This window comes from Ochlerotatus camptorhynchus, unplaced genomic scaffold (assembly GCF_037179485.1).
Source record: "Ochlerotatus camptorhynchus isolate MF236.1 unplaced genomic scaffold, CSIRO-AGI_Acam_v1.1 ptg000361l, whole genome shotgun sequence".
Classification (NCBI taxonomy): domain Eukaryota; kingdom Metazoa; phylum Arthropoda; class Insecta; order Diptera; family Culicidae; genus Ochlerotatus; species Ochlerotatus camptorhynchus.
This window is the reverse complement of record NW_027040849.1, coordinates 9127063-9149741: the sequence shown is the minus strand read 5'-3', so window position 1 is coordinate 9149741 and position 22679 is coordinate 9127063. Positions and strand designations below refer to the sequence as shown.

Sequence of the window (22679 nt, the reverse complement as noted above, 5' to 3'; positions counted from 1 at the left end):
TTCAATATGACGATGACAGCTTCAAACAATAAAGTGTGAAATGGGGCAGGGCATTGGCATCATTTATTACGATCTGCAGCATCAGTTGAGAGGATCAGTTAATGCTGCACTACCATTGACTGGGCGGATTTTTAAGTAACATGGACTCAGCAGCGGAAGTAGCGCGCTGACGTGTGGTACTTCTAATGGACAGTGAATTCTATGGCTTCATGATGGTCAAATAGGGTAGATGACGGTTTGAGCAACCAAAATTGAAACGTTTATCTCATTGGGTTTTGTCACAGAAAAACTTCGCTGAATGTACAGTAGACTGATGCAAACTTTGACATACAGTTTCAAATCGGGTCCTGATTAGCCTCTCAAATTTCGAACTCTTTTCATAAGAAATTGACTTAGCCATTTGGAGTTTATATGATAACAATAGGTTCTATAGCTATTTTAATGGTAAAATTCAGAAGACTGTTTTTAGGCCAAACGACAATTTAAATAGTTATTAATAATTTAAGAGATTAAAAATATTCCCAAAAATAGTTTCAAACATTTCAAACTAGTACTTACCTTTCGACACGAACACGTATATACTGGCGGGCTCGGTGTTGCTCGCCGAGCAGGTGTAATTCCCGGAATCATTGATCTGCGGCTCCCGGATGATGAGCCGGCTCTGCGTCCGTGGGCCGGGCACCGTTTCGATCGAGATGTCCCGCCGGGAGTCGTCGTAGTTGATCATTCGATCGTTCCGCTGCCAGTACACGTACTGGGGCGGTTGTGGACTCTGCGAAAGAGATGCAATGGATGAGAAATTTCAAGGTCAACTATCAATTTAGTTGATAGAATCCGGGATGGCTGCGAACAGCAGTCAGCAGCAGCAGCAATGTAAGCTTTTCCCATCGTCAGGGAGAGAACAGGACTGAAACTTTGTAATTTTATATAACTCGTTCAATTTTAACTTTTCAAATTAACTCACATCGGGGTGGAAAGTTTTGGTGAAAAAAAAAACTGGATGCTAAAACTATGTTATGCCGTCAAAGCACTAGAGCTGTTATCTAAAATTTTTAAGTGAAATATTGCAATCTCGCTCGGCAGTTAGGTGACTTGCCCGAGAAAAACAACCACCAGCAACCGGGCAGCAGTATTTAGTAGCTCGTGTGTATCTTTGTTCTTAATTTACTTCAGCAAATTTGCTCTGGACGAAGCAAAGGAAGCGAAACCGTTTCAACAAAAAACAAATTGTCCGTCATCATCCCCCAATGCTTTGCATTACCCTGCCATGGGTCACGGCGCTCGTGTCCACGTCTACAGCACAGTGGAGTACACACTTTCAATTTTCTCGTTCAAACAAGATCCACCGCCGGCCGTCCGGGGCCATTCTTGGTCTTCTGAGAATGGCGCTGCTGTATACAGCTTCGCTTCAATCAACACACTTTCAGATTTATACCCAGGCGTTCTTGGAACGGAGGAAGGACGGTTTGCCTTGATTGTGTTCAGCTTCTTGGGATTGAATGGTTCAAAACTGCCGTCATCGTAGGGCATCATGAAATGAGGATATTGTTTAATGAGTCCAGCTTCTGGAAAAGTGGAACGAACGCTATTGTGCTGTCGTCTGTTGTAGCACAGACAAAACTATTTAAACATCGTGCACAACAATTGGTGGCAGCGTTCAAGTTATGAACTTAATTGCAGGTAGCCATGTACGTCACTGGTGGCTAAATTTTAATTGAAAAATTAGGAGAAATTATCCTTTAAATTGGGTTGTTACTGATCTCCTGTAACGCTTATTCAACTTCATTCTCTAAGTGTTTATATGCATTGTGTCAGTTCATTTGTTTAAATATAGTTGGAAGAAAAATAAAACTCTGAATTTTAATTATAATGCAAACATTCAACTTGTATTTTATTTCACACAAACGAGCAGCAGGTAAGCAATGTTGTTTACAAAGATGGGCTTTTGTATAACATATTTGCAACAATGCATGCAATTTCTCAGAACTTTACATGGTTGATAATGTAACCTTGTATGATAATTGACGTTTTTTTATGAGTATCATATTGAACAGAAATTTACACTACTTTTTCGAACTGTGTGGTATATATTGAAACACTGCACTTTCTCAATACCTAAGTAAGGGAAATGGATGTAATGTCGGCCTAAGTGCCAATAATTTGGGCCCATACATAAATTCAGCAATCGACTAGATTTTCAATAGCGACCAAAAATATCTACTAGTACCGTCCCAATGACGCGTTCTTCTAGATAAAATTGATAAATAGCAGATTTTTAGCGATGGACCCAATTTAAGATCTATAGGCCAACATTAGATAGGGCCTCATAGCCTAGTCAGAAAAGGCACGGTATTACCAAGCCGGAGGCGGCGGGTTCGAGGGAATCTTTCGGGTTGGGAATTTTCTCAACTTCCCTGGGCATAGAAAATCATTGTGCTTGATACACAATATATAAATTCCTGCATTGATATTGGTATCGAAAGCTCTCAATTAATAACTGAGGAAGTGTATTTAGAACACTAAGTTGAGAGCACGCAATAAGCTTATGTGCGCTAAGCAATAAGCTTTAAAATGCGATTAACAACAAGGCCAACATTAGAGCCATTTTCCCTATCTAATTTTAAGAAAATTGCCCATCACATCATACTGTCATTTAATAAAAGGGAATTCCGATCAAGTAAGTGATTTAAATAATGTCTTCAAAAATTCAATCAAAAGCATGTACGGTAGCAGTACGTACACAGTTCGAAAAAGTAGTTTGAATTTTTGTCACTATGATGCACATAAATGAAGCGTCATATATCAATCAAGTTTACATTACAGATCGTGTAAATTTATGAGACATTTCATAAAACATTGCAAATATTGTATCTAATATAGTATGTTAATCTTTATCAGCAATATTTTTGACGTAGACTACGTCTTATGGGAAGGTACATGGGGTAAATCTAAAATCAAAAAATGCGACCATCGCGAAAAGGTGTTAGATTTTGAACGCTTATAACTTTGTCATTGAAATATGAAAATAAAATCCAAATAAACAAACCGATAGAAAATAACTCAACGATTCTGCTGAAATAAATACTTTTCCAATCTTCCATAGAAAAATGCACCATTAAAAAATGATAATTTCATGATAAAACAAAAAAAAAAACATTTTCCCTAACCCAGTCGGTCATAATCGAGTACCACTTGGTTGCGTATCGTTCTGCTTGAACCTGTAAAGTTATAAAAGAGCGCTGCTATATCACCTTCGCTCACGTTGTGATAGCGTTCGCATCGAGGGGCACGCACAAATCTTTCAATACTACGCAGCCCAATGAACAAATATTTATAATCTTATAATTATTGCATTCATTACGTAAATACACTCTTCAATTCTATGAATAATTAAAATGCTGTCAAAAATTAGTATTTAAAATACATTCAGTACCACAAAAAATATTATTTATTACATTAATTATCGCTAAATATTTGTTAATAAGTTTCAATACTGCTTTAAATATTTTGTTTATTATTTCAGTATCGCTTGAAATAATTTAATAATAAATAAATATTTGAACTGTATTTTTATTACCACGCAGTCAAATCGATGAGTGCACACCCCTCGGTTCGCGTTCTGTCTTTCGCGATGTTTGGCGAAGCATCACACGACCTCAGCGTGGGGAAATCACCACGTGGTGACGCGACTACAACTCAGACCGGGAAACGAACCGGAACAGATGCCGTCGACCCTCTGTTGGTATCGAAGAATCTGCTGGCGAACAACCGTTACGCCGTATTGGGAAATTTATTTATTCATTTAATTTGTTTTTCTTCATCGGACTTAACGTGTCTAAATGAAGCCTGATGGGAAAAAGCCTAGAAAAGGCGTAAAAACCCCATATCTTTTCGAAATATATGAATCACAATAATACAATACAAAAAGTTATCCTCCTATGGCATAGACTTGTCCGTGAATCAGGTAGAAGTCCTCGTCCTTCTCAGGAGTCTGCGTTGAATACAGTGACAAAAGGTTTCCGCTGCACAGTTAAAGTCGAAAAACTCGTAAAACTCGTTAAAACGCCCAGACATGAGCCGTATTGGGTCATGCAAGCTGTAGTTCACAGCACGAGGTCCAAGATGCAGGAAACTCCTCGACCGAAGAACTCGTTCGGGTGCGTAGATTTCGAATTCAGCCAAGATTCCTGGAGAGTCGATATCACCAATAAGTACTTTCGCTGCGAACACGGCCTGACTAATCGTCCGCCTATGTTCTAGTGTTTCAAGACCCAGCGGTACGGCGGAAGGTTCACAGGGTCATTCCAAGGAAGGTGACGAAAGGCATACCGAACAAATTTCCTTTGAACCGATTCAATCCTCGCTATCCAAACTGCTTGATACGAGCACCATACTACCGAGCTGAATTCCAATATCGATCGCACTAGAGAGCAGTATAGAGCTTTTAGACAGGCAGGATCGCGAAACTCGTCAGCGATCTTGAAAATGAACCCGAGTTGCCTGTTAGCTTTCGCAACGATGCCCGAGTAATGAAGCTTGAATGTTAAGGCGCAGTCCAGCGCGATTCCTAGGTCACGAACATTGTCCACACGTTGCAGAAGTTGGTGATTTATCGTATAGTTGAAAGCCACTGGTTTCAGCTTGCGATGAAATGAGATAATATTAAATTTTCAACGTGAGATAGTTTCTTGAGAACCACTCTTCGAAAGTAACGATTAGGTGCTGAAGCCGCAAGCAATCGGCGAAGCTACGAGCAATCACATAGATCTTCACATCATCCGCGTAGAACGATCGGCAACCAGTTGGGAGGAACAGTCCGGCCTCATTCACAAAAATCGAGAATAGCAATGGTCCCAAGTTGCTACCTTGAGAAACACCGGAGCTGTTCGTAAAATAGTCCGATTGCTCTGGTCCGATTCTAACACAAAGTTCCCGATTGGACAGATAGGACTTGAACCAACGAGTTAAACCCGAGGGTACACCGAGTTTTTCAAGTTTAGCTAGCAATATGGATTGGTCAACCCGGTCGAATGATCTCTTGGGATAAAAACCGTTTTGGTCAGGAGAAGTTCAATTTCTGCAGCTAGAGAATTAATGTGATCCCTCGGTAATTTTCAACGTTTCTCTTGTCTCCTTTCTTGTAGATCGGGAACATGAATGACGATTTCCAACGCGCAGGGAACTCCCCCGTGCTGTAATGAAATATTGAACAGCTTCGAAAGCGGTGTTGTAAGCTCTGAACAGCATCGCTTCAGGATGTTTGAGGGGATCCCGTCAGGGCCAGCAGCATTAGAAAATTTCAGCTTCTTGATGCCGGAATCGACGAGGTCTACTGTAACCGAGGTAATCGAAAAATTGAAAGCATCACTGGGAGTGTCCCTCACTGCTTCAGCAACTTGGGGCAACGAAACCGTAGTGTCATTGAAAATGCTTTTGAAATGTTCTGCCAGAAGATTACATTTCTAAAGGGAATTGCTGGCGATTCTATCACCCAGGTGGATTGCGACTGGTAGCCCCTCCTCGTTTCGTTTGGTATTCACGAATTACCAGAACTGCTTTGGATTAAGCCGTAAATTAGCCTGCACACGCCTTGTGTAGCTCTTGTAAAGAATGCGGTTATATGTGCGATATTCGTTGCTCGCTGTCGAAAATAATCGTTTGGTGAATGGGTTACGAGTACGACAGTATTTACGGAGGGCCTTCGATCTCAGACGCTTCAAATTCCGTGGACCATGCGGGTTTGGGAGAGGGTCTCCTCAATGGGACAGAATCAGTTATTGCCCGGCCAACGACCTCAGCGAAGTAGTTGACGGCTTCATCAATAGATGAACACGTGTCAAGGAACTGCCAATCAGCCTGGGCAAGCGAGTGACTCAGCGCGACGAAATCTTATCTACGAAAGTGGAGCTCATGTACATCAACATGGGGGGTTATCGTAGCGAACAGGAACAGATAGGTTGATGGAAACTTCCAACGCAGGATGATTGGTGTTGATGCCAATCAAAGGCTCTGGGGCTTCTAGGATAGAACATTCCAGTCCTGCAGCTTCGTTCACCAGAACGAGATCAAGCAGCCGAGAGTTGCTATTCAGTATCGAGTTGATTTACGTTAAGCCATGCAGGTTGAAACCATCAAGGAGAGCACAGTAGGATGCGGGCATGTTCGAGCGAAGAACATCAATGCTAGGAAGATCGTTTGCAGGAACGTTCCATGAGAGCCCAGACTGATTGTAGTCACCAAATACCAGAGTTAGGTCTTTTTGTTCTAGTCGAGAGAACACGGTACCAATCGAACTGACGTGGTTTGCAATGCTGCTCGAATCAGATTTCCGGTCTGAAAGGTAGATACATAGCGCCAATACTTATTGGATCTACAAGGCGTCGTTATTTTGACCCACAGCTACTCTAGAGAAGTGCAAACTGGAGCAGGATCGATGCAGGAGCTTAGGCGTTTGGATACCGCAATCAAGACGCCTCCCCCACGCGATTTGGTACTATTCTGGTGGTTGCGGTCGTTTCGAAATACCATGAATAGACTGCCAAATAATTGAGATGAATTAATGCGGTCACCGAGCCAGGTTTCCGTAAGAACTATGACATCGTAGTCAGAGTCAACGGCAGTCAGGAAAAAATCATCAATCTTTGTTCGCAGGCCACGAACGTTCTGGTAATACACCAACAGGCGGTCGAACGAAGTCAGTTGGAGGTCTGCAGAATGATCGATCAGCCGAAACGAGCATGGTGGTACTCTGGAACACAGATACGGATCAGGAGAAGAACTGTTTTCAACAAACCCATACTTGCCCACAGGGCCAGAACGACTACAATGACAGGAATCAGCAAGCGCGACTGGGTTGAGTGGCTTCCTTGAGGCAGCAGGCAGCGCGTTCTGGTCTGGGATGTTCCAAAACGTGGCGAGCAAGATCCGGTGCAGTGCTGTATGTCCCATCGGTGATGTGGGATTTGAAGCCATCGGAGTATGAGGTTTCAGTCGAACCAGCCGGTTGTTGCTCTTGAGGCGGTGGGGCGCTGGAAGCAACGGACGAATCAGGAGCGGAACTGGTGATGACACGAACATACTTGCCTTGAGTTGAGGGTTGGAAGACCCCTTCTCCAAGCCCACACACAGGTCCAGGACGACTTCAGGACGATGACTGGATTAACTCGACTGTGGCGGGAGAAGAAGGGGCTTCCGCAGTGCTAACTTCAATGCGTCCCAGAGTGTACGGGTGACAGGTGGGCGATGCATAGTTGATGGTTGGTAAATAAAGCGCTAGAATCAATGGATGAATCAGGAGCGAGACTGATCATGACACGATCATACTTGCCTTGAATTGTAGGTTGGAAGACCCCTTCTCCAAGCCAACACACAGGTCCAGGACGACTGCAGGACGATGATTGGATTAGAAATGGCGATGAACCAAAGGAGGAAAGGAAGGAGAAACTTCCACCGTTTTTCGTAAAGGGATTCCCTGATGGCTTGTGGGAGGCTATAGGCTCTTACATTAGTAAGGGTCTCCAAATTATCATCCGTTTGTGCACGAAGGGCTACAAATTGATGGTCCCGGCGATACAAGGCGGTTCAAGCCATTTTGGACAAACTGAAGGTAGAATATTTCTCCCACGATCTCAAAGCCAACAGGCCGCTCAAGGTGGTAATGCGTGGCCTCCCGGACATGGATACCGACAAACTGTCGGATGAATTGAAGGCAAACGGCCTAAAACTGATGCAAATTTTCAAGATGGCTCGTCATAACACCACTCATGAGTATTGTGTTCAGCTGTATCTGGTCCACCTCGAGAAGAATTCAACGTTCATGAAGAATCTGCATAATGTTCGGGCCCTATTCCACATTGTAGTGAAATGGAAATTGTACAAGCCAGTACGTCGTGGCGTCACTCAATGCACGAACTGTTTACTGTTCGGACGTGGAACCAAAAATTGCCACATGGTCAGACGCTGCGGCAAAAACACAACTCCGGCGCTTGCGAGATGATGGAGGAAGCTGATCCCATATATGCCAACTCTGGGGCAGCACACCGGGCCATAAGCGAAGAGCTGTCCGAAACGAGCGGAGTTCGTCGCAATTCGAAAAAAGGCTTCCACAAGCAATCAACCAGGCCACAGAAGGGTACCGGGAAACAACGGGCCAACGACGGCCAATTCCGGTGGGGTGCACAACACTTCGAATTCGAGTCGTCAAACGTATGTGGCAACCATTGCATCCCACAGCACTTCCCTCCCTCCTCGACTATCCAGGTGTCAGGATGATGTACCATAATCGAACGAAGTCACATATGCTCTGATCCCCGTATTCACCCAGCTTGCCACACGTTTGCGCAGTTGCAAAACCCGTTACGACCAGATTTACACTCTGGGCCGTTTCTCCATCGAGTATGGCATCTGAAGTATCGAAGCTAGTCAACTGTCACGCTTACTCGTTCAAGAGCAAGAACATCGAGCTCGTTGAGTTTCTCAATGAACGAAACATCGACATGGTCGTAATAACTGAAGCCTACCTGAAGCCCGAAACCAACGTCTACCTTCCCGATTTCCGACTCGTGAGGCTAGATCAACCCAGTTTTGGGGGAGGAAAAGTGCCTTACGCTCGACAGTAAGCTGCTTTTCAGAGAACACTTTGAAAAAACGAAAACAAAATGTAACATCCTGATGGGATCCCTGTATCCACTCATCAACATGAAGACGGCGGTATATCACTTTTTCAAGAAGCTTCGATAACCCCGAGAGAAGGCTGATGGGTTGGTAACTTGAAGGAGAGGATGAATCTTTCCCAGGCTTCCAGATGTGGATGATTTTAGCTGACTTCCAGCACGAGGGGAAGTAGCCAAGTCTAAGGCACTGATTAAAAATCAGTGCCAGTTGGTTGAAGAATCTGGATCTCATTGTGTTTCGAGTTGTAGATTCAGAATTTGGTCGAAACCTGGGGCCTTCATGTTTTAAGATGATTGGATATAGGTCACCAGTTCTTCAGCCGTAATCTCGAGTTGACAAAGTGTTGACCTATAGTATCAGCCTTCTCTTCAGGGGATATCAGATGGGCGACTGAACCATTGGGTTGATTCAACGGTATTTTTAAGGATTTTTATTAGTTTACAAAAGAGCTTTGCATGATCTGGGGGAGAACGGATCTTATTGGCAAAATCGTTATTTCTGAGATCCTGGCCATCCTGGCCTAAATGATTTTGGTAATCGATTACAATTGGTCTTCAAGTTAGGCAGACCAGAACGCTGGTCCTGCCTACGAATAGTGTTACGGAGCCTGAGGTATTTGGTAGGGTTGTCAAGGTTCAGAGTGTTACTCATCTGTCAGGATACTGGCACGTGTTGTTCCCTGGCCCGGGATATTGCCTCCTCGATAGATTACAGACACCAGTCAACGTCTTCGGACGTCTCCGGTTGGACATCGTAGTCGATGGTTGTGTCGACGCAGTGTTGATATTGATCCCAGTTGACACAACGGTAGTTGCACCGGGAAGCTTCAAATCGGTTCACCGAGGAACCAACTTCGGCCACCACCGGATAGTGGTCCGAGCTGAGTTCCTGGTAGGTGATAGGTTGAGCGATGTTGTTGCCCATGTTGCTGACGAAGAGCGTGATCAGCCGGGTGGGACTCAAGTAACCAAAAGTTCTGATAAAAGGCTATTTGTGGCTTAAGCAGCTTGGTTGAAGGTGGTCTATAGATTTCTATGTAGCCTCATTTTTAAGTCATTATAAGAACTTGAAAGTTCCGGTACCATAATTGAAGAGCATTCTAATCAGCTTCTGGCGAAACTTGAACAGAACTTTTAGAAAATAATTTAAAAAAAGGTTTTTGTCCTCTACACCAATTCTTTTATTTAGATCGCACTTTTATGAAAGTTAATTCTAAAGTCAGGTCTTTATTGAAAGTAATTTCTAGAGGCAGGTATGAACGTGTATTGATTTATCAGCATTAGTAGTAGTATTGCAGCTGTTTGAAGAATTAAACCCAGTCCTTCTGCGAGAGAACCCCAGCACGAACCACTACGTCATCTTAAATATATTAAAGCAAGCTGTTGTCCCTCTACTGTTGGAAGATCCAGCTGACTGACTTGAATACGAATCACAACACCTTGATGAACTTTAAATGCCCGCATAGTATTCCAACACACTTGTAGCGCAGTGGTTAGCGTTCATAGATCGCATGCCGAATACACGGGTTCGAATCCAGGAAAATGCTCTTTATTTTTTTAATGAAATAGATTATATGATAGCATATTGATGCACTGCATAAATATAAGAATTATGATTTATTTGAGCCACTGATCATTTCATATATACGTACATTAAATTTTGTTAATAAATACTTGTGCGGATTGCTTCATGTGGACTATGACGGACCTTTTTCGAAACTTTCAAGTCCCTAAGAAGTTCCACAGGGAACTTTTAAGATACTTTGAAGTTGCTAGGAAGTTCCACTGGGAACTTGTTTGGAACTTGGTTTTGGCCATGTTTTCAGCCTTGCCTGAAGTTCCTAAGGAGTGCTTAGGTATGCTCGTGTGCTTACAAATAGCTTCTAAAGTAGCCAGAATGTTGTTTTATCTTTGAAGGTGAAACTTTTGGTTGCTTGAAAAGATAGTTCTGTAGTAAGTTTATTTGTACTTTATGGAACTTGAATGTTCTATCGGAACTTTATTTGAACTTTATGGAACTTGAAAGTTCTGTCAGAACTTTATTCGAACTTTATAAAACTTGAAGGTTCTGTTGGAACTTTATGTGAACTTTATGGCACATGGAAGTGAGTTTTATCGTTGAGTGTGGTACTTTTGGTTACTTGGAGAGTGTCCGGACAGGATATTGTACTGCGCTTCCTGCAGGTCGTTGTTCAGATTGGTACCGTTTTGATTGCGTTGACTGTTGATCGAAGCTTGATGTTTGGCGTTCAGGTCACCAGCGATGATGAAAATTTCCTGCCGTCGTGTTAGCTTGACAATATCTCTTCGCTGCCGACCCATCCCTGATGTTGACTTGTTTGAAGCAGTAAGCCGCACTGATAGTGATGGGCAGTGTGCAAAACAGTCAGGTTCATTGAGTCATTTTGATATGAATATGAACAGCCAACTGCCTCATCATTCACTGCCTCGTGAGTGTCTGAATGATTGAGAGGTAAACGAGTCACTGACAGCCGAGCACTCAGTCAGTAGCTCAGTCAACACGTTTATTCTGCCGTGATGGTACCCAATATTTGTTTTGAATGACTGAGCGTACATTTTCTATGGAAAAATGACTCAATTACATGCTGTGTGAGCGCAGGCAAGTGGTGTGCGTTGCCTGCTCGTGAGTGACTGTATGTTTTTGTTGGCTCTTTCAGTGCCTCGTCCTTTACCGTTTGGTACAAACGGTCTGCACATAGCAATGGATTGAATAGTGCAGTGCTTTCACACTCAGCCTAGGCAGTCAATAACTTTAAGCTCTGATCTCGGGCTTCAGGCAAGGTTGCAAAGACTCATTTCAGCTAAAACAATGTTTTTCTAAATTATGAAATAATTAGATGCCATGATCATATCTTGAATTGGTAGGATACAAGAAGAGGTTGCAAAGAATGTGTTTGACATATTAAACCTGTTTATTTCACTTCATGAGAGTCACAATCAGCGATTTTTCACAAACTCACTCACTCACTCACTCACTCACTCACTCACTCAGCGATCAGCAAATCGCTGATTGTGACTCATAGAAAGCAAAATTTACAGGTTTTATTTTTCCAACGCATACTTTGTAACCTCTTCTTGTAAGTTACAAGTAAAACATGCCATCATACCATCTTTTGGTTTTATTATTCCGAAAAACATTAATTTAGCTGAAATGAGTCTTTGCAACCTTGGCTTCAGGTGCGTTTCGGTGATGATGACGATATCGATGTTTCGTTCGTTGAGGAATTCAGCAAGCGTTCCAATTGGCAATTTTGATGGATTCACTGTCCATAATTATTAATGAAGGATATGGCAGCATGAAACTGTTCTGTTTGGATCCTGCAGGTGCACTGGATCATGATGACTTCTGCCATGAGTGTAACAATTTCCGCCGTTGAAAGCAGCGTGTCTGCATTCTCGATCGCTGGTGCAAGGGAAGCACCTAAATGCTGCCACGATAGTCCCAGAGGGATGCAGCGGTTGCCCCATATGACTGACGATTTGAGTTTCCCGGAGTGTTATGCATCCCAACTCTTGGTGGGACCGAAGCAGCAGCAACAATCAAACGGTTGTTGAGTGGAAGGGGCGGAAGATCCAGAATCGGACGCCGTTGGGTAATGGCGGGGAAATTCTGCTCGTTGCGTGTCGGAACCTTCTTCCGACCTGGCTGGTTTTGCGTTGAGGGCCTTTTGCGGATATTCATGAATTCCGCAAGACAAGACTTGCTGGTAGCCCGATGAGCTTCACCACAATTGGCACATTGTGGATACGCTTGACGGTTAAGCAGATAATCAACATGTTGTACAGCGAGCGGAGCGTCTTTTTATTTATTATCTTCGCGGCCGTTCACGCTACCTCTCTTCAGGGTTAGTACCATGGATGCCAGGATACGATATCCGGTGGAACATTATCCCTCATAAAATGATCCACCGTGTACTTTTTTCCACGATCTTCGTGCACTTGAAGGAAATGTACAATGCACGCGCGCAGTTCTTCCTGCTTCGACGGCATGCTGAACACGACTGAGCATGTTAGTTCTAAATAAAGTATGTGAAAAATTTTCTGGAGAGTGTAAGGGTTCATTCACCTAAGGTGACATTTCTTAACGAACGTTTTTGTTCTGTTAGAAAAGTTTGGAATCACTCTCATTTTTTAGTGGACATTTGAATCTTATTAAAAAAGATTTTAAAAATTTTCATTTTGTAACCGAAATAAAGTCGGTGGGGTAAAATGAGCACCCTAGAAGAGTGGTATGAGTGCTCTTGTAAACAACCGGTAAGAATATTCTTGTCTATTGAGGTTTTATGAAGGGTCAACGATGAACAGTTTGGCAATTGGCATAAAATGATTTAAAAGAAACAATTATTTTCAGTAGAATCAATTTAATTCAAGAAGTACTGCTTATTTAAGACTATATTTTTCAGTCTTGTGAATTGAGATTTCATGTGATACAGTCATGTTTATAAAAGGAATAATGCAAACATGAAGAATTTAAGTAGAACATGTTTTTAATTTTGAATATATAAATATAAATAATATTGTTTTTGGTGCTCATATTGCCTAAGAAAAACTTTAATATGAACACTAGAAAATCACGACCTAATGAAGAAAATCAGTGACCAGTTGTTGAAGGAATATTAATGATAAGTTTTAGGAAACTACTGATAGGGAAAATGGATGTAATGTCGGCCTAAATGCCTCTAATTTGGGCCCATACATAAATTCAGCAATAGACTAAATTTTCAATAGCGACCAAAAATATCCATTAATACCGTCCTAATGATGCGTTCATCTAGATAAAATTGATAAATAGCAGATTTTTAGCGATGGGCCTAATCTTAGATCCATAGGCCAACATTAGAGCCATTTCCCCTAGTCTTTATTTTATGATTCAGAAATATTATCACATTTTTTTTTCATTTGGACTAGTCTAACATTTGTCGATTATTCGCACTTGAGAAAAGTATTTACTAAAATGAAATGAATAGTTCAAATAGGCTTCAAGCATTAAGCTTGCAACAGATTTTTTTTTTTGCAAAATATGTTCAAAAAGTTGATTTCAAAGTGGTTGCCCACAGTATCCCATTGGCAAAATTGCCCCTACTGACAACGTGGAATATAAAATGGTTACATAACTTCATAGAGGTTCAACGGACTACGCAGATGTTCCACGAACTTCAAAGAGCTTCAGTGGAACTAAGAATCGACTTCAGAACTGGACTGAATGCTTCAGATATGCTCACAAAGCTACAGAAGATTTCGAGCAGGTCAAGGGACATCATATGAACTTCAAAAATTGACGTTAATATTTTAGAAAACAGATATTGCTTCACTTCGGATAGATTGATGCGTTGTGGTTATTGCTATATATAATTAAATGATACAACATCGTAGAAACTTCGTCGAACCCAAATGGTCTATAAAATCTCTAATAGAAAAATTACTGAAAAATAACATAAAATTTACGACCGCCTACCGAATTCCACCGTTCTGAAAAGCCACAGTATCATAAAGGGTGCAGTTTTCACCGAAAATCACCAAAAGAACGACCGAAAGAGAACCTCATTTCATTCGGGACCACTGAAGTGCAAAAAGCAATTATTTCCGTTACTTTTTAAATTGCTACTACAACCTCTCTATGTATGTAAGACCCTTCTCCCGGAACCAAATGCACTACAGTCCATGCTTGTAGGAACGGTTAACGCATTCCAAGTGTTTTGACCAGCGAAAACCGAGAAAAAGTTGAAAGAAACAGCTACTGCTGCTGGAATGGCCATTACAGTGTGTTGCTCAAACCCATTTTTGGACAACATGTCGTCTGCTTGGTAGGTCGTTCCTGCAGAGGATGAAAGCAAAGGACTTCCGCCTAATGGGTATGAAAAGCCTCGATTTTTTCCCTTCTTTTGCCATATGACGGTCATACCAATTCACGTGCTTGCACACATGGCGTTATGCTCGTGCAAAATGTTATGAGTTTGTTGCCTATTTTTATTTTCCTTTTCAATTATTTGTTTGGCTGCATTCCACATTCCTGCAGGATATGGAGTGGAACATTATTTAAAATCCTTCTACTTCCAAAGGTCACATAAAAGATAGACAGATGCTTTCACTTATACTTATCATGAATCAATTCAACAGATTCTTCCATTTGTCCAAAATCAGCCAACCTGTCAGTGCATTTTCCACATCAATAAGTCCTCCAGCTACCATTGGAAATCAAAGCAACATAAATCGCTATTTAATACTCCCCCCCCCCCCCCCCGCATCGGAATCGATCCAACAGAGTACAAAAATAGCCATGTGATAACCCAAACTGTCGATTTGCCAAACAATGAACCACGACTGCCGCCCACTCAAGCACCGCTGAGAACCTCTGACGTCAACCATTGGCGGATTCAGACGAGGGACACCGGGACTTCTTGAGCAAGCGCACATCTTTACGAAGAAATCCCCCTTCCGGATTCCACCAACGATGTCCATGATTCACTTGTATTGACGACGCCAACGAAGAAGCTGGTGACGACGACGACGACGGCGACGGGATAAAGAAATCCTCATGGGGGAAGCAGAAAGACTACGGATTCATTTAGTGAGTGCGTGTCGCAACCTGCCGGATCAAAATCGATCGAAAGGTCAGTAACACGGGTGACACTTGAGCGGTCGAGTTACGAAATGAAGTTATCATCCCGACGACGACGACCACGACGACGACGACGACGGTGAAAACAGTCACAAGACACAACTTTTCCACTTTGAGCGTCGTCTTAGACGTTGTCGTCGTCGTCGTCGTCGTCGTCGTCGTCTCTTAACTCTGCCACACTAATTAACGTTTGATGAGGTGCTGCTGCAGCCATTTTCCCAGCCCAGTTTCAGTTTTCTTTTGTCCCGCCGCACGCTTGCCAGTAGTTGTCTGCTAGTCATGCTACTAATTGGCACTCGACAGACTCGAAGCGATGACATTGATCCCTTTCCGATGGTATTAATTTCAGCACGCGGTCTTCTCTGGAAGTGCAGGACAATGGAGGCGGCGGCCTCGTAGGGTTGAACCCTTTCAGTGATGGAACTTGTTTGCCGGGAACGCTTGAATTGATTGTTGTTAGAAATTGATATTCGGTCACTGGGCATTACATCTTTTCACTTGTTTGACTTCCATGTCTTGAGGGGAAATCTGCCTACAGTTTACTGGAAAATCAATTCCCTGCGATGATGGGGCCTCAAGGGTCATCTGTTGAAAAGAGTTTTCCTTCGAAGTTTCTACAGAATGGCCAGGCAGCTGACACACGTTAATTAATAACTGAAAGTTTGTCGTTTTGCAAGTGATTTTCAAGCAGCGACATGGTCGTTGAATTTGTGCAACTTTTGAGTTCCGTTCACTCAAATTCGCAAAAACGTAGTAAATTTTCCTCGATGTTACTCAAAAATCTGTCCGGATATGAGGAAAATCGAAGATCATTTTACTCAGTCTATGAGTACACACGTAGACAGAGAGCAGTTGGACGCGAAATGATGAATCGGAAAACTCGAGCTTCTCCAATGTGCATACAACTTTGCATAATTGTGTGTTATGGTTCAATTTCCTTTGATGCATTTTCGAAAAATTCAAATGCAGTTTTTTACGACACATCATTTCAGATTGCAAAAAACTCGCGTCATTTTGTGTAAAATAGTAAAAAAAATAGAATTACGTGAGCTTTGTGCGATCTGAAATGATGCGTCGAAAAAAACTGCATTTGAATTCTTCGAAAATGCATCAAAGTAAATTGAACCTTCATTCTCATTTTCACGAAAAAATCGGTTATTTTGGATGTTGATTTTTTTTTTCAAATTGTATCACGGAGAAGTTACCTCTGATCGAAATGACGGCTGAGACAAAATTGTTACGAAAAGTAAAGTTATTCTGGGCAAACGCACACGATATTTGCTTTTTTGTAATTGTGATCAAATATCTCAAAAAGTATGTTTTATTTTTTTTAAGAAAAAAAAAAACTGTCCAAAAATGCAAATTTTTGGAATATTAAAAACCATGGATACTTGAATCTAGTTCGTTTATTTGTAAGGCTCGATTGCGTTAGCTTTACGGAGCCGATAGTTCATTGTTGTTTGTTTGTAACGAAATTCACTTAATTCAATGTCTAGTAGGAGTTGGGACGAATACTCGTGGCTTACCCGAGGTTAGAGGGGTACATTGTTAAAGGATAGGACCAAGGGAGGAGATTGGGGGTGGGATTTTGTTGTCTCATCAGAGCGTTGTCGCCAGTATGAACGGTAGTGTGGTTCTAGCTTCGTCTGGAGTTCGACCGGGTATGGTGACCAGTGGGCGACGATGAGACTCATCGGGACGGTGCGATAAGACAAACAAAAACTAATAAAGAGAGACAAAAGACAAAGGAAATAATTGATGGGATCCAAATATTTATGGACAAGGGCGAGGCCAGGTTTTGAAAAAGAGGAGGATCATTTTTATATTAGGGCTGATATGCAGTGCTGTTAATTTTCATATCATTCGCTTGAAGATGGACCAATACAACTATTCAATCAATTCTTTGAAAACGAATTCTCACAAGCCCTTCATTTGAAAAGCCCCTTTCTCATTCGAACCTCATCGCAACTGTCAATTGAGTTACACACTATAATTTGATATACGACAGTGGAGTATGGAAAAAACTCACACAGAGAAAAAATACTACCCAAAATTTGAGTTCTTTTTACTTAATTTTGAGTTAAGTCTCTCACTTGCACTCGTTATTGTTGTCAAAAAAGAAACGACCGATTCGACCCAACGATATAGTTCACCCGGGAATTGAGGGAAAAGTACTTAAAAAATAATATATCAAATAAGGCATTCCTAATGACATTTTCAGGCACTTATCTTCAGCATTTCCATAAAACCCAGCAGAGGCGAATCAGACTAAGGCTAAAAACCTCTTTCGCTAAACTAAACTAAACTAATCTGTCTATAATCGCATATCAGCCCCATATGGATTTTCGTCAATTTTGAGGCAACAATGCTATTAACTATCAATTGGCATCTACTATCATATTATGTCATCCCACTGCGTCCTAGCGATCGGTCGACTTGTTTCGCGCTCCGTTGTTTTGGAAGTTTTTTCGGTATTCGCTTGATATAATTTATCAGTTTTTTTTTCTCACTAAGTGACTCCTGGCATAGTTCCCGTAAATTGATCGAAAAGTGAGTTTTTTTTAGTAGAAAGTGTCATTTTCGGAAAGATTAATCCGTGCTATTGGAAATTCGCAAACAAATTTGGGCATCATCGTTGCGTGGTCACGCATCGCGCTTACGCATACGCGCTTACGCATACCCGCTCACGTATCATCATCATCGAGTGTGAGCACCCGTTTCTACATCTATATCGTTCATCATTCATCGAGCGCCTGTGTGCGCTGAGTGCCGCGCCTCGATCAAGTGCACCACAGCGAAGGTCATCCACGCTGCGCGTCGCTTCCCAGCCATCGGTGTAAACGCCTGCACATATAACGCTCGGTGGTAGTAGTATAGGATTATCAGATAAGTTTTTGTTTTTTTCTTGTTTCTTTTACTCCCCCATTAGTTAAATTTTCATTTTGTATTTCTGTGTTTGTAGTGTTTTCTGTGTATTGTGTCTGTGCGTTCAGTGGGAGAGCGTTTTGCGCTCCCACTAGTTGAACAAAATGGATGTTTTGTCAGAAGACGACATGGATGACCATTCATCTCAGAAGAATGATGATGTCATCCCTGGTTCGTCGTCTCAGTCTGTCGATGGGCAGGCTGAGAAAAGCACCAGATTGCGGGCCTACCCGAATGACTCGACTGGCCCATGGGTTGTCTATTTTCAGCCCAAAAACAAACCCTTGAATGTTGTTCAGATATCTGATGATCTGACAAAGCGATTCTCTGCCGTGACCGAAATAACGAAGGTTAGGCACAACAAACTTCGTGTGACCGTCGCTAACCTGAAACAGGCCAATGAAATTGCTGTTTCCCAATTTATCACACTGGAATATAGGGTGTACATTCCAGCCTCTGATGTGGAGATCGAAGGCGTGGTCACTGAGGCGAGTCTGAACCCCGAGATACTGGAGAAGCAAGCGGTTGGTCGATTCAAGAACCCCTTGCTTCCTCCGGTAAAGATACTGGCCGTTCATAGAATGAAGTCAGTATCGCTCAGCGAGGGTAAAAAGAGTTTTACCCCCACAGACTCGTTTCGGGTGACCTTTTCTGGATCTGCCCTTCCTCAATACATCGAGCTGGGAAAACTTCGTCTTCCTGTGCGGTTGTTTGTACCTCGGGTCATGAACTGCCAGCATTGTAAGCGGTTGGGACATACGGCCTCCCACTGCGGCAACAAGGCACGCTGCTCCAAATGCGGGGAGAAGCATGAGGATGGCGCCTGCGCAGCTACTGCACCAAAATGCGTGTACTGCAACGGAACTCCTCCTCATGCTCTCTCGTCGTGCCCGGCGTACAAACAGCTCGGGGACAAAATGAAACGCTCCCTTAAGGAACGTTCCAGGCGGTCTTTTGCAGAAATGCTTAAGACAGCCACGCCATCGACCAATGACAAAAATCCCTTTTCTCTTTTGTCAGATGACGAGACTGACTCTGACTTGGCTGAGGAGGGAACTTCTTTCAGTTTTCCGGAAGGTTCTGCACGGAAACGAAAGCGCATCCGTTCGCGGATTGTTGCAAATAAAGAACCCCAAATCAGCTTGCCTAAATCAAGGAGTGGTGGAAAAAAGGAGACTTCTACTCCTCCTGGGTTCCGCAGAACTGACTATACCCAGGATTTTCCACCACTTCCGGGGACATCCAAAACCCCTGATGCCCCAATTTTAAGAACAGAAACCCCTTCTTCATCTGGGTTGTTCTCATTTGATGACATTGTGGACGGTATTCTCAAATACCTCAACATTTCTGATCCTCTGAAAAGCATTGTCCTCACATTGCTTCCGACTGTGAAATCCTTCTTGAAGCAATTGACTTCAAAATGGCCCCTTCTTGCAGCTATCATCTCCTTCGATGGATAATTTTCCAAACGAGGTCGGGGATTTGATCACTGTTCTACAGTGGAATTGTCGAAGTCTTATTTCGAAATTAGATTCGTTCAAGTATTTAGTCCATAACAATAATTGCGATACATTTGCCCTCTGTGAAACATGGCTCTCTTCAGAAATTGATCTCCCTTTTTATGATTTTAACATTATTCGATTGGATCGTGAGGATTCACGTGGAGGAGGGGTACTTTTGGGGATCAAAAAGTGCCAATCCTTCTATAGAGTGAATCTTCCCGAATTCCCCGGTATTGAAGTTGTCGCATGTCAGGCTACCATTAAAGGTAAGAGCCTTTGTATTGCTTCTGTATATATTGCTCCTAGAGTCTCTGTTAATCGCAAACAACTTTTCGACATATGTGCGGTACTTCCCGCTCCATGGTTGATCATGGGAGATTTTAACTCCCACGGTACAGGCTGGGGGGAACTGTACGATGATAACCGTTCTACTTTGATTTATGATCTCTGCGACAACTTCAACATGACAATCCTTAACAATGGAGAAGTAACACGTTTGGCTGGTCCATCCTCGAATGGTAGCAGATTAGACCTCACCTTTTGCTCCAATTCACTATCGTTGGATTGCACTTGGCATGTAATCCAGGATCCGCACGGTAGTGATCATTTGCCGATCAAAATTTCGATTGCCAGTGGGTTCAACTCGTCAGAATCCGTTAACGTCGCGTATGATCTAACCCGTAACATCGATTGGACTAAGTTCCAATCCGCGATAGACGATACAGTATCGTCAGTGGAAGAGCTTCCGCCGTTGGAGGAATATAATTTCCTCTCTAATCTCATCGTCGACAGCGCACTTCAAGCTCAAACACGACCGGTGCCGCGATCGTCTATTCGTAAGAAAACACCATCGCTCTGGTGGGATCAACAATGCACGGAGGTTTACCGTAAAAAGTCCGACGCGTTTAAACTTTTTCGGAAACGCGGAACACGCGAGCATTTCGACGCATACACATCTCTTGAACGCGAACTCAAGAGCCTCATCAAGGCCAAAAAACGGGGTTACTGGCGGCAGTTTGTAGACGGATTGTCGCGCGAAACGTCTATGAATACGCTTTGGAGTACGGCGCGAAGAATGCGTAACCGGTCTACTAACAACGAAAGCGAGGAATGCTCGGATCAATGGATTCTTAAATTCGCGCGAAAAGTGTGTCCGGATTCCGTGCCGTCGCAGTTGATTCCTCGCGAAACCGCGAATTCGGTAGACGAAATCAGTCAGCCTTTTTCAATGGTGGAACTTTCACTCGCTCTCCTTTCGTGTGGCAATTCTGCCCCGGGATCTGATAGAATCAAGTTCAACTTGCTGAAAAAACTCCCAGACGTCGCTAAGAGGCGCATGTTGAACTTGTACAATCAGTTCTTGGAGCTCAATATTGTTCCCGACGATTGGAGACGAGTGAGGGTGATAGCCATTAAAAAGCCTGATAAACCCGCGTCGGATCACAATTCGTATCGGCCCATCGCGATGCTGTCGTGTATTCGGAAATTGATGGAGAAAATGATCCTTTTTCGCCTCGACGAATGGGTTGAGACGAACCACCTTCTTTCAGATACTCAATTTGGTTTCCGTAGGGGTAAGGGAACGAACGACTGTCTCGCGTTGCTTTCCTCGGAAATTCAGTTAGCTTTTGCTAAGAAAGAGCAAATGGCTTCTGTGTTCTTGGATATCAAGGGGGCTTTTGATTCAGTATCCGTTGAAGTTCTTTCAGAGAAACTCCACGTTTGTGGATTGTCTCCATTAATTAATAATTTTTTGTACAATTTGCTGTCAGAAAAACATATGAGCTTTTCTCATGGAAACTCTACAGTTTTTCGATTTAGCTACATGGGTCTCCCTCAAGGCTCATGTTTAAGCCCCCTTTTGTACAATTTCTACGTTAGAGAAATTGACAATTGTCTTAGTGACAATTGCACGTTGAGACAACTTGCAGATGACGGCGTAGTGTCTATCACAGGGCCAAAAGAGGTTGACCTGCAAGGACCCTTACAGGATACCATGGACAATTTGTCTACTTGGGCTATTCAGCTAGGTATCGAATTCTCCACGGAGAAAACTGAGTTGGTCGTTTTTTCTAGGAAGCATAGCCCAGCACAACCGAAGCTTCAACTTTTGGGTAAACCGATCACTCATTCCATGTCTTTTAAATATCTCGGGGTCTGGTTCGATTCCAAATGCACCTGGAGATCGCACATTGAGTATCTGAGAAGAAAATGCCAACTAAGGATCAATTTCCTTCGATCAATTACCGGAACGTGGTGGGGAGCCCATCCACAAGATCTTCTGACGTTGTACCGGACAACGATTTTATCGGTTTTAGAGTACGGCAGTTTTTGCTTCCAGTTGGCAGCTAAAACGCACATCATCAAGCTGGAACGGATCCAGTATCGTTGTCTTCGTATCGCGTTAGGATGCATGCACTCGACTCATACTATGAGTCTCGAAGTGCTGGCGGGCATGTTGCCACTATCCGTCCGTTTTTCAGAGTTATCTCTGAGGCTCCTCACCCGTTGCGAAGTAATGAACCCACTGGTGATTGCAAATTTTGAGAAGCTTCTGGAGCTAAATCCTCAAACATGTTTTATGATTTTGTACTACCTATATTTAACACAGGATGTCAGCCCTTCAAGAAATATTCCCAATCGTGTAGTCTTCTCCGATTTCGGCAATTCAGTGAATTTTGATTTATCTATGACGCAGGAAATCCGCGGAATTCCAGAGCATCATCGTTCTATGATTGCTCCGTCATTATACGCTGCAAAGTTTGGCCATGTTGATTCTGCAAGAACGTTTTTCACAGATGGATCTCTAATAGAGGAGTCCGCTGGTTTTGGTGTATTTAATGAATTTCATAGCGCCTCTCGAAAACTTGAATCTCCTTGTTCTGTGTATGTGGCTGAACTGGCAGGAATTCACTACACTTTGGAAACTATTGCTTCACT

The 22679-nt window shown here is 42.8% G+C and overlaps 1 protein-coding gene across 3 annotated transcripts in view; it reads right to left on the bottom strand.

The window, feature by feature from the left end:
- The window catches only part of dpr12 (defective proboscis extension response 12), an 852041-nt gene that overhangs the window by 76301 nt on the left and 753061 nt on the right, over window positions 1–22679 (bottom strand). For all 3 annotated transcript variants that reach the window (XM_065231890.1, XM_065231892.1, XM_065231891.1), the window contains exon 7: window positions 559–772. In XM_065231890.1, the coding sequence (XP_065087962.1) occupies window positions 559–772 (214 nt within the window). The remainder of the gene's footprint in view (window positions 1–558; window positions 773–22679) is intronic.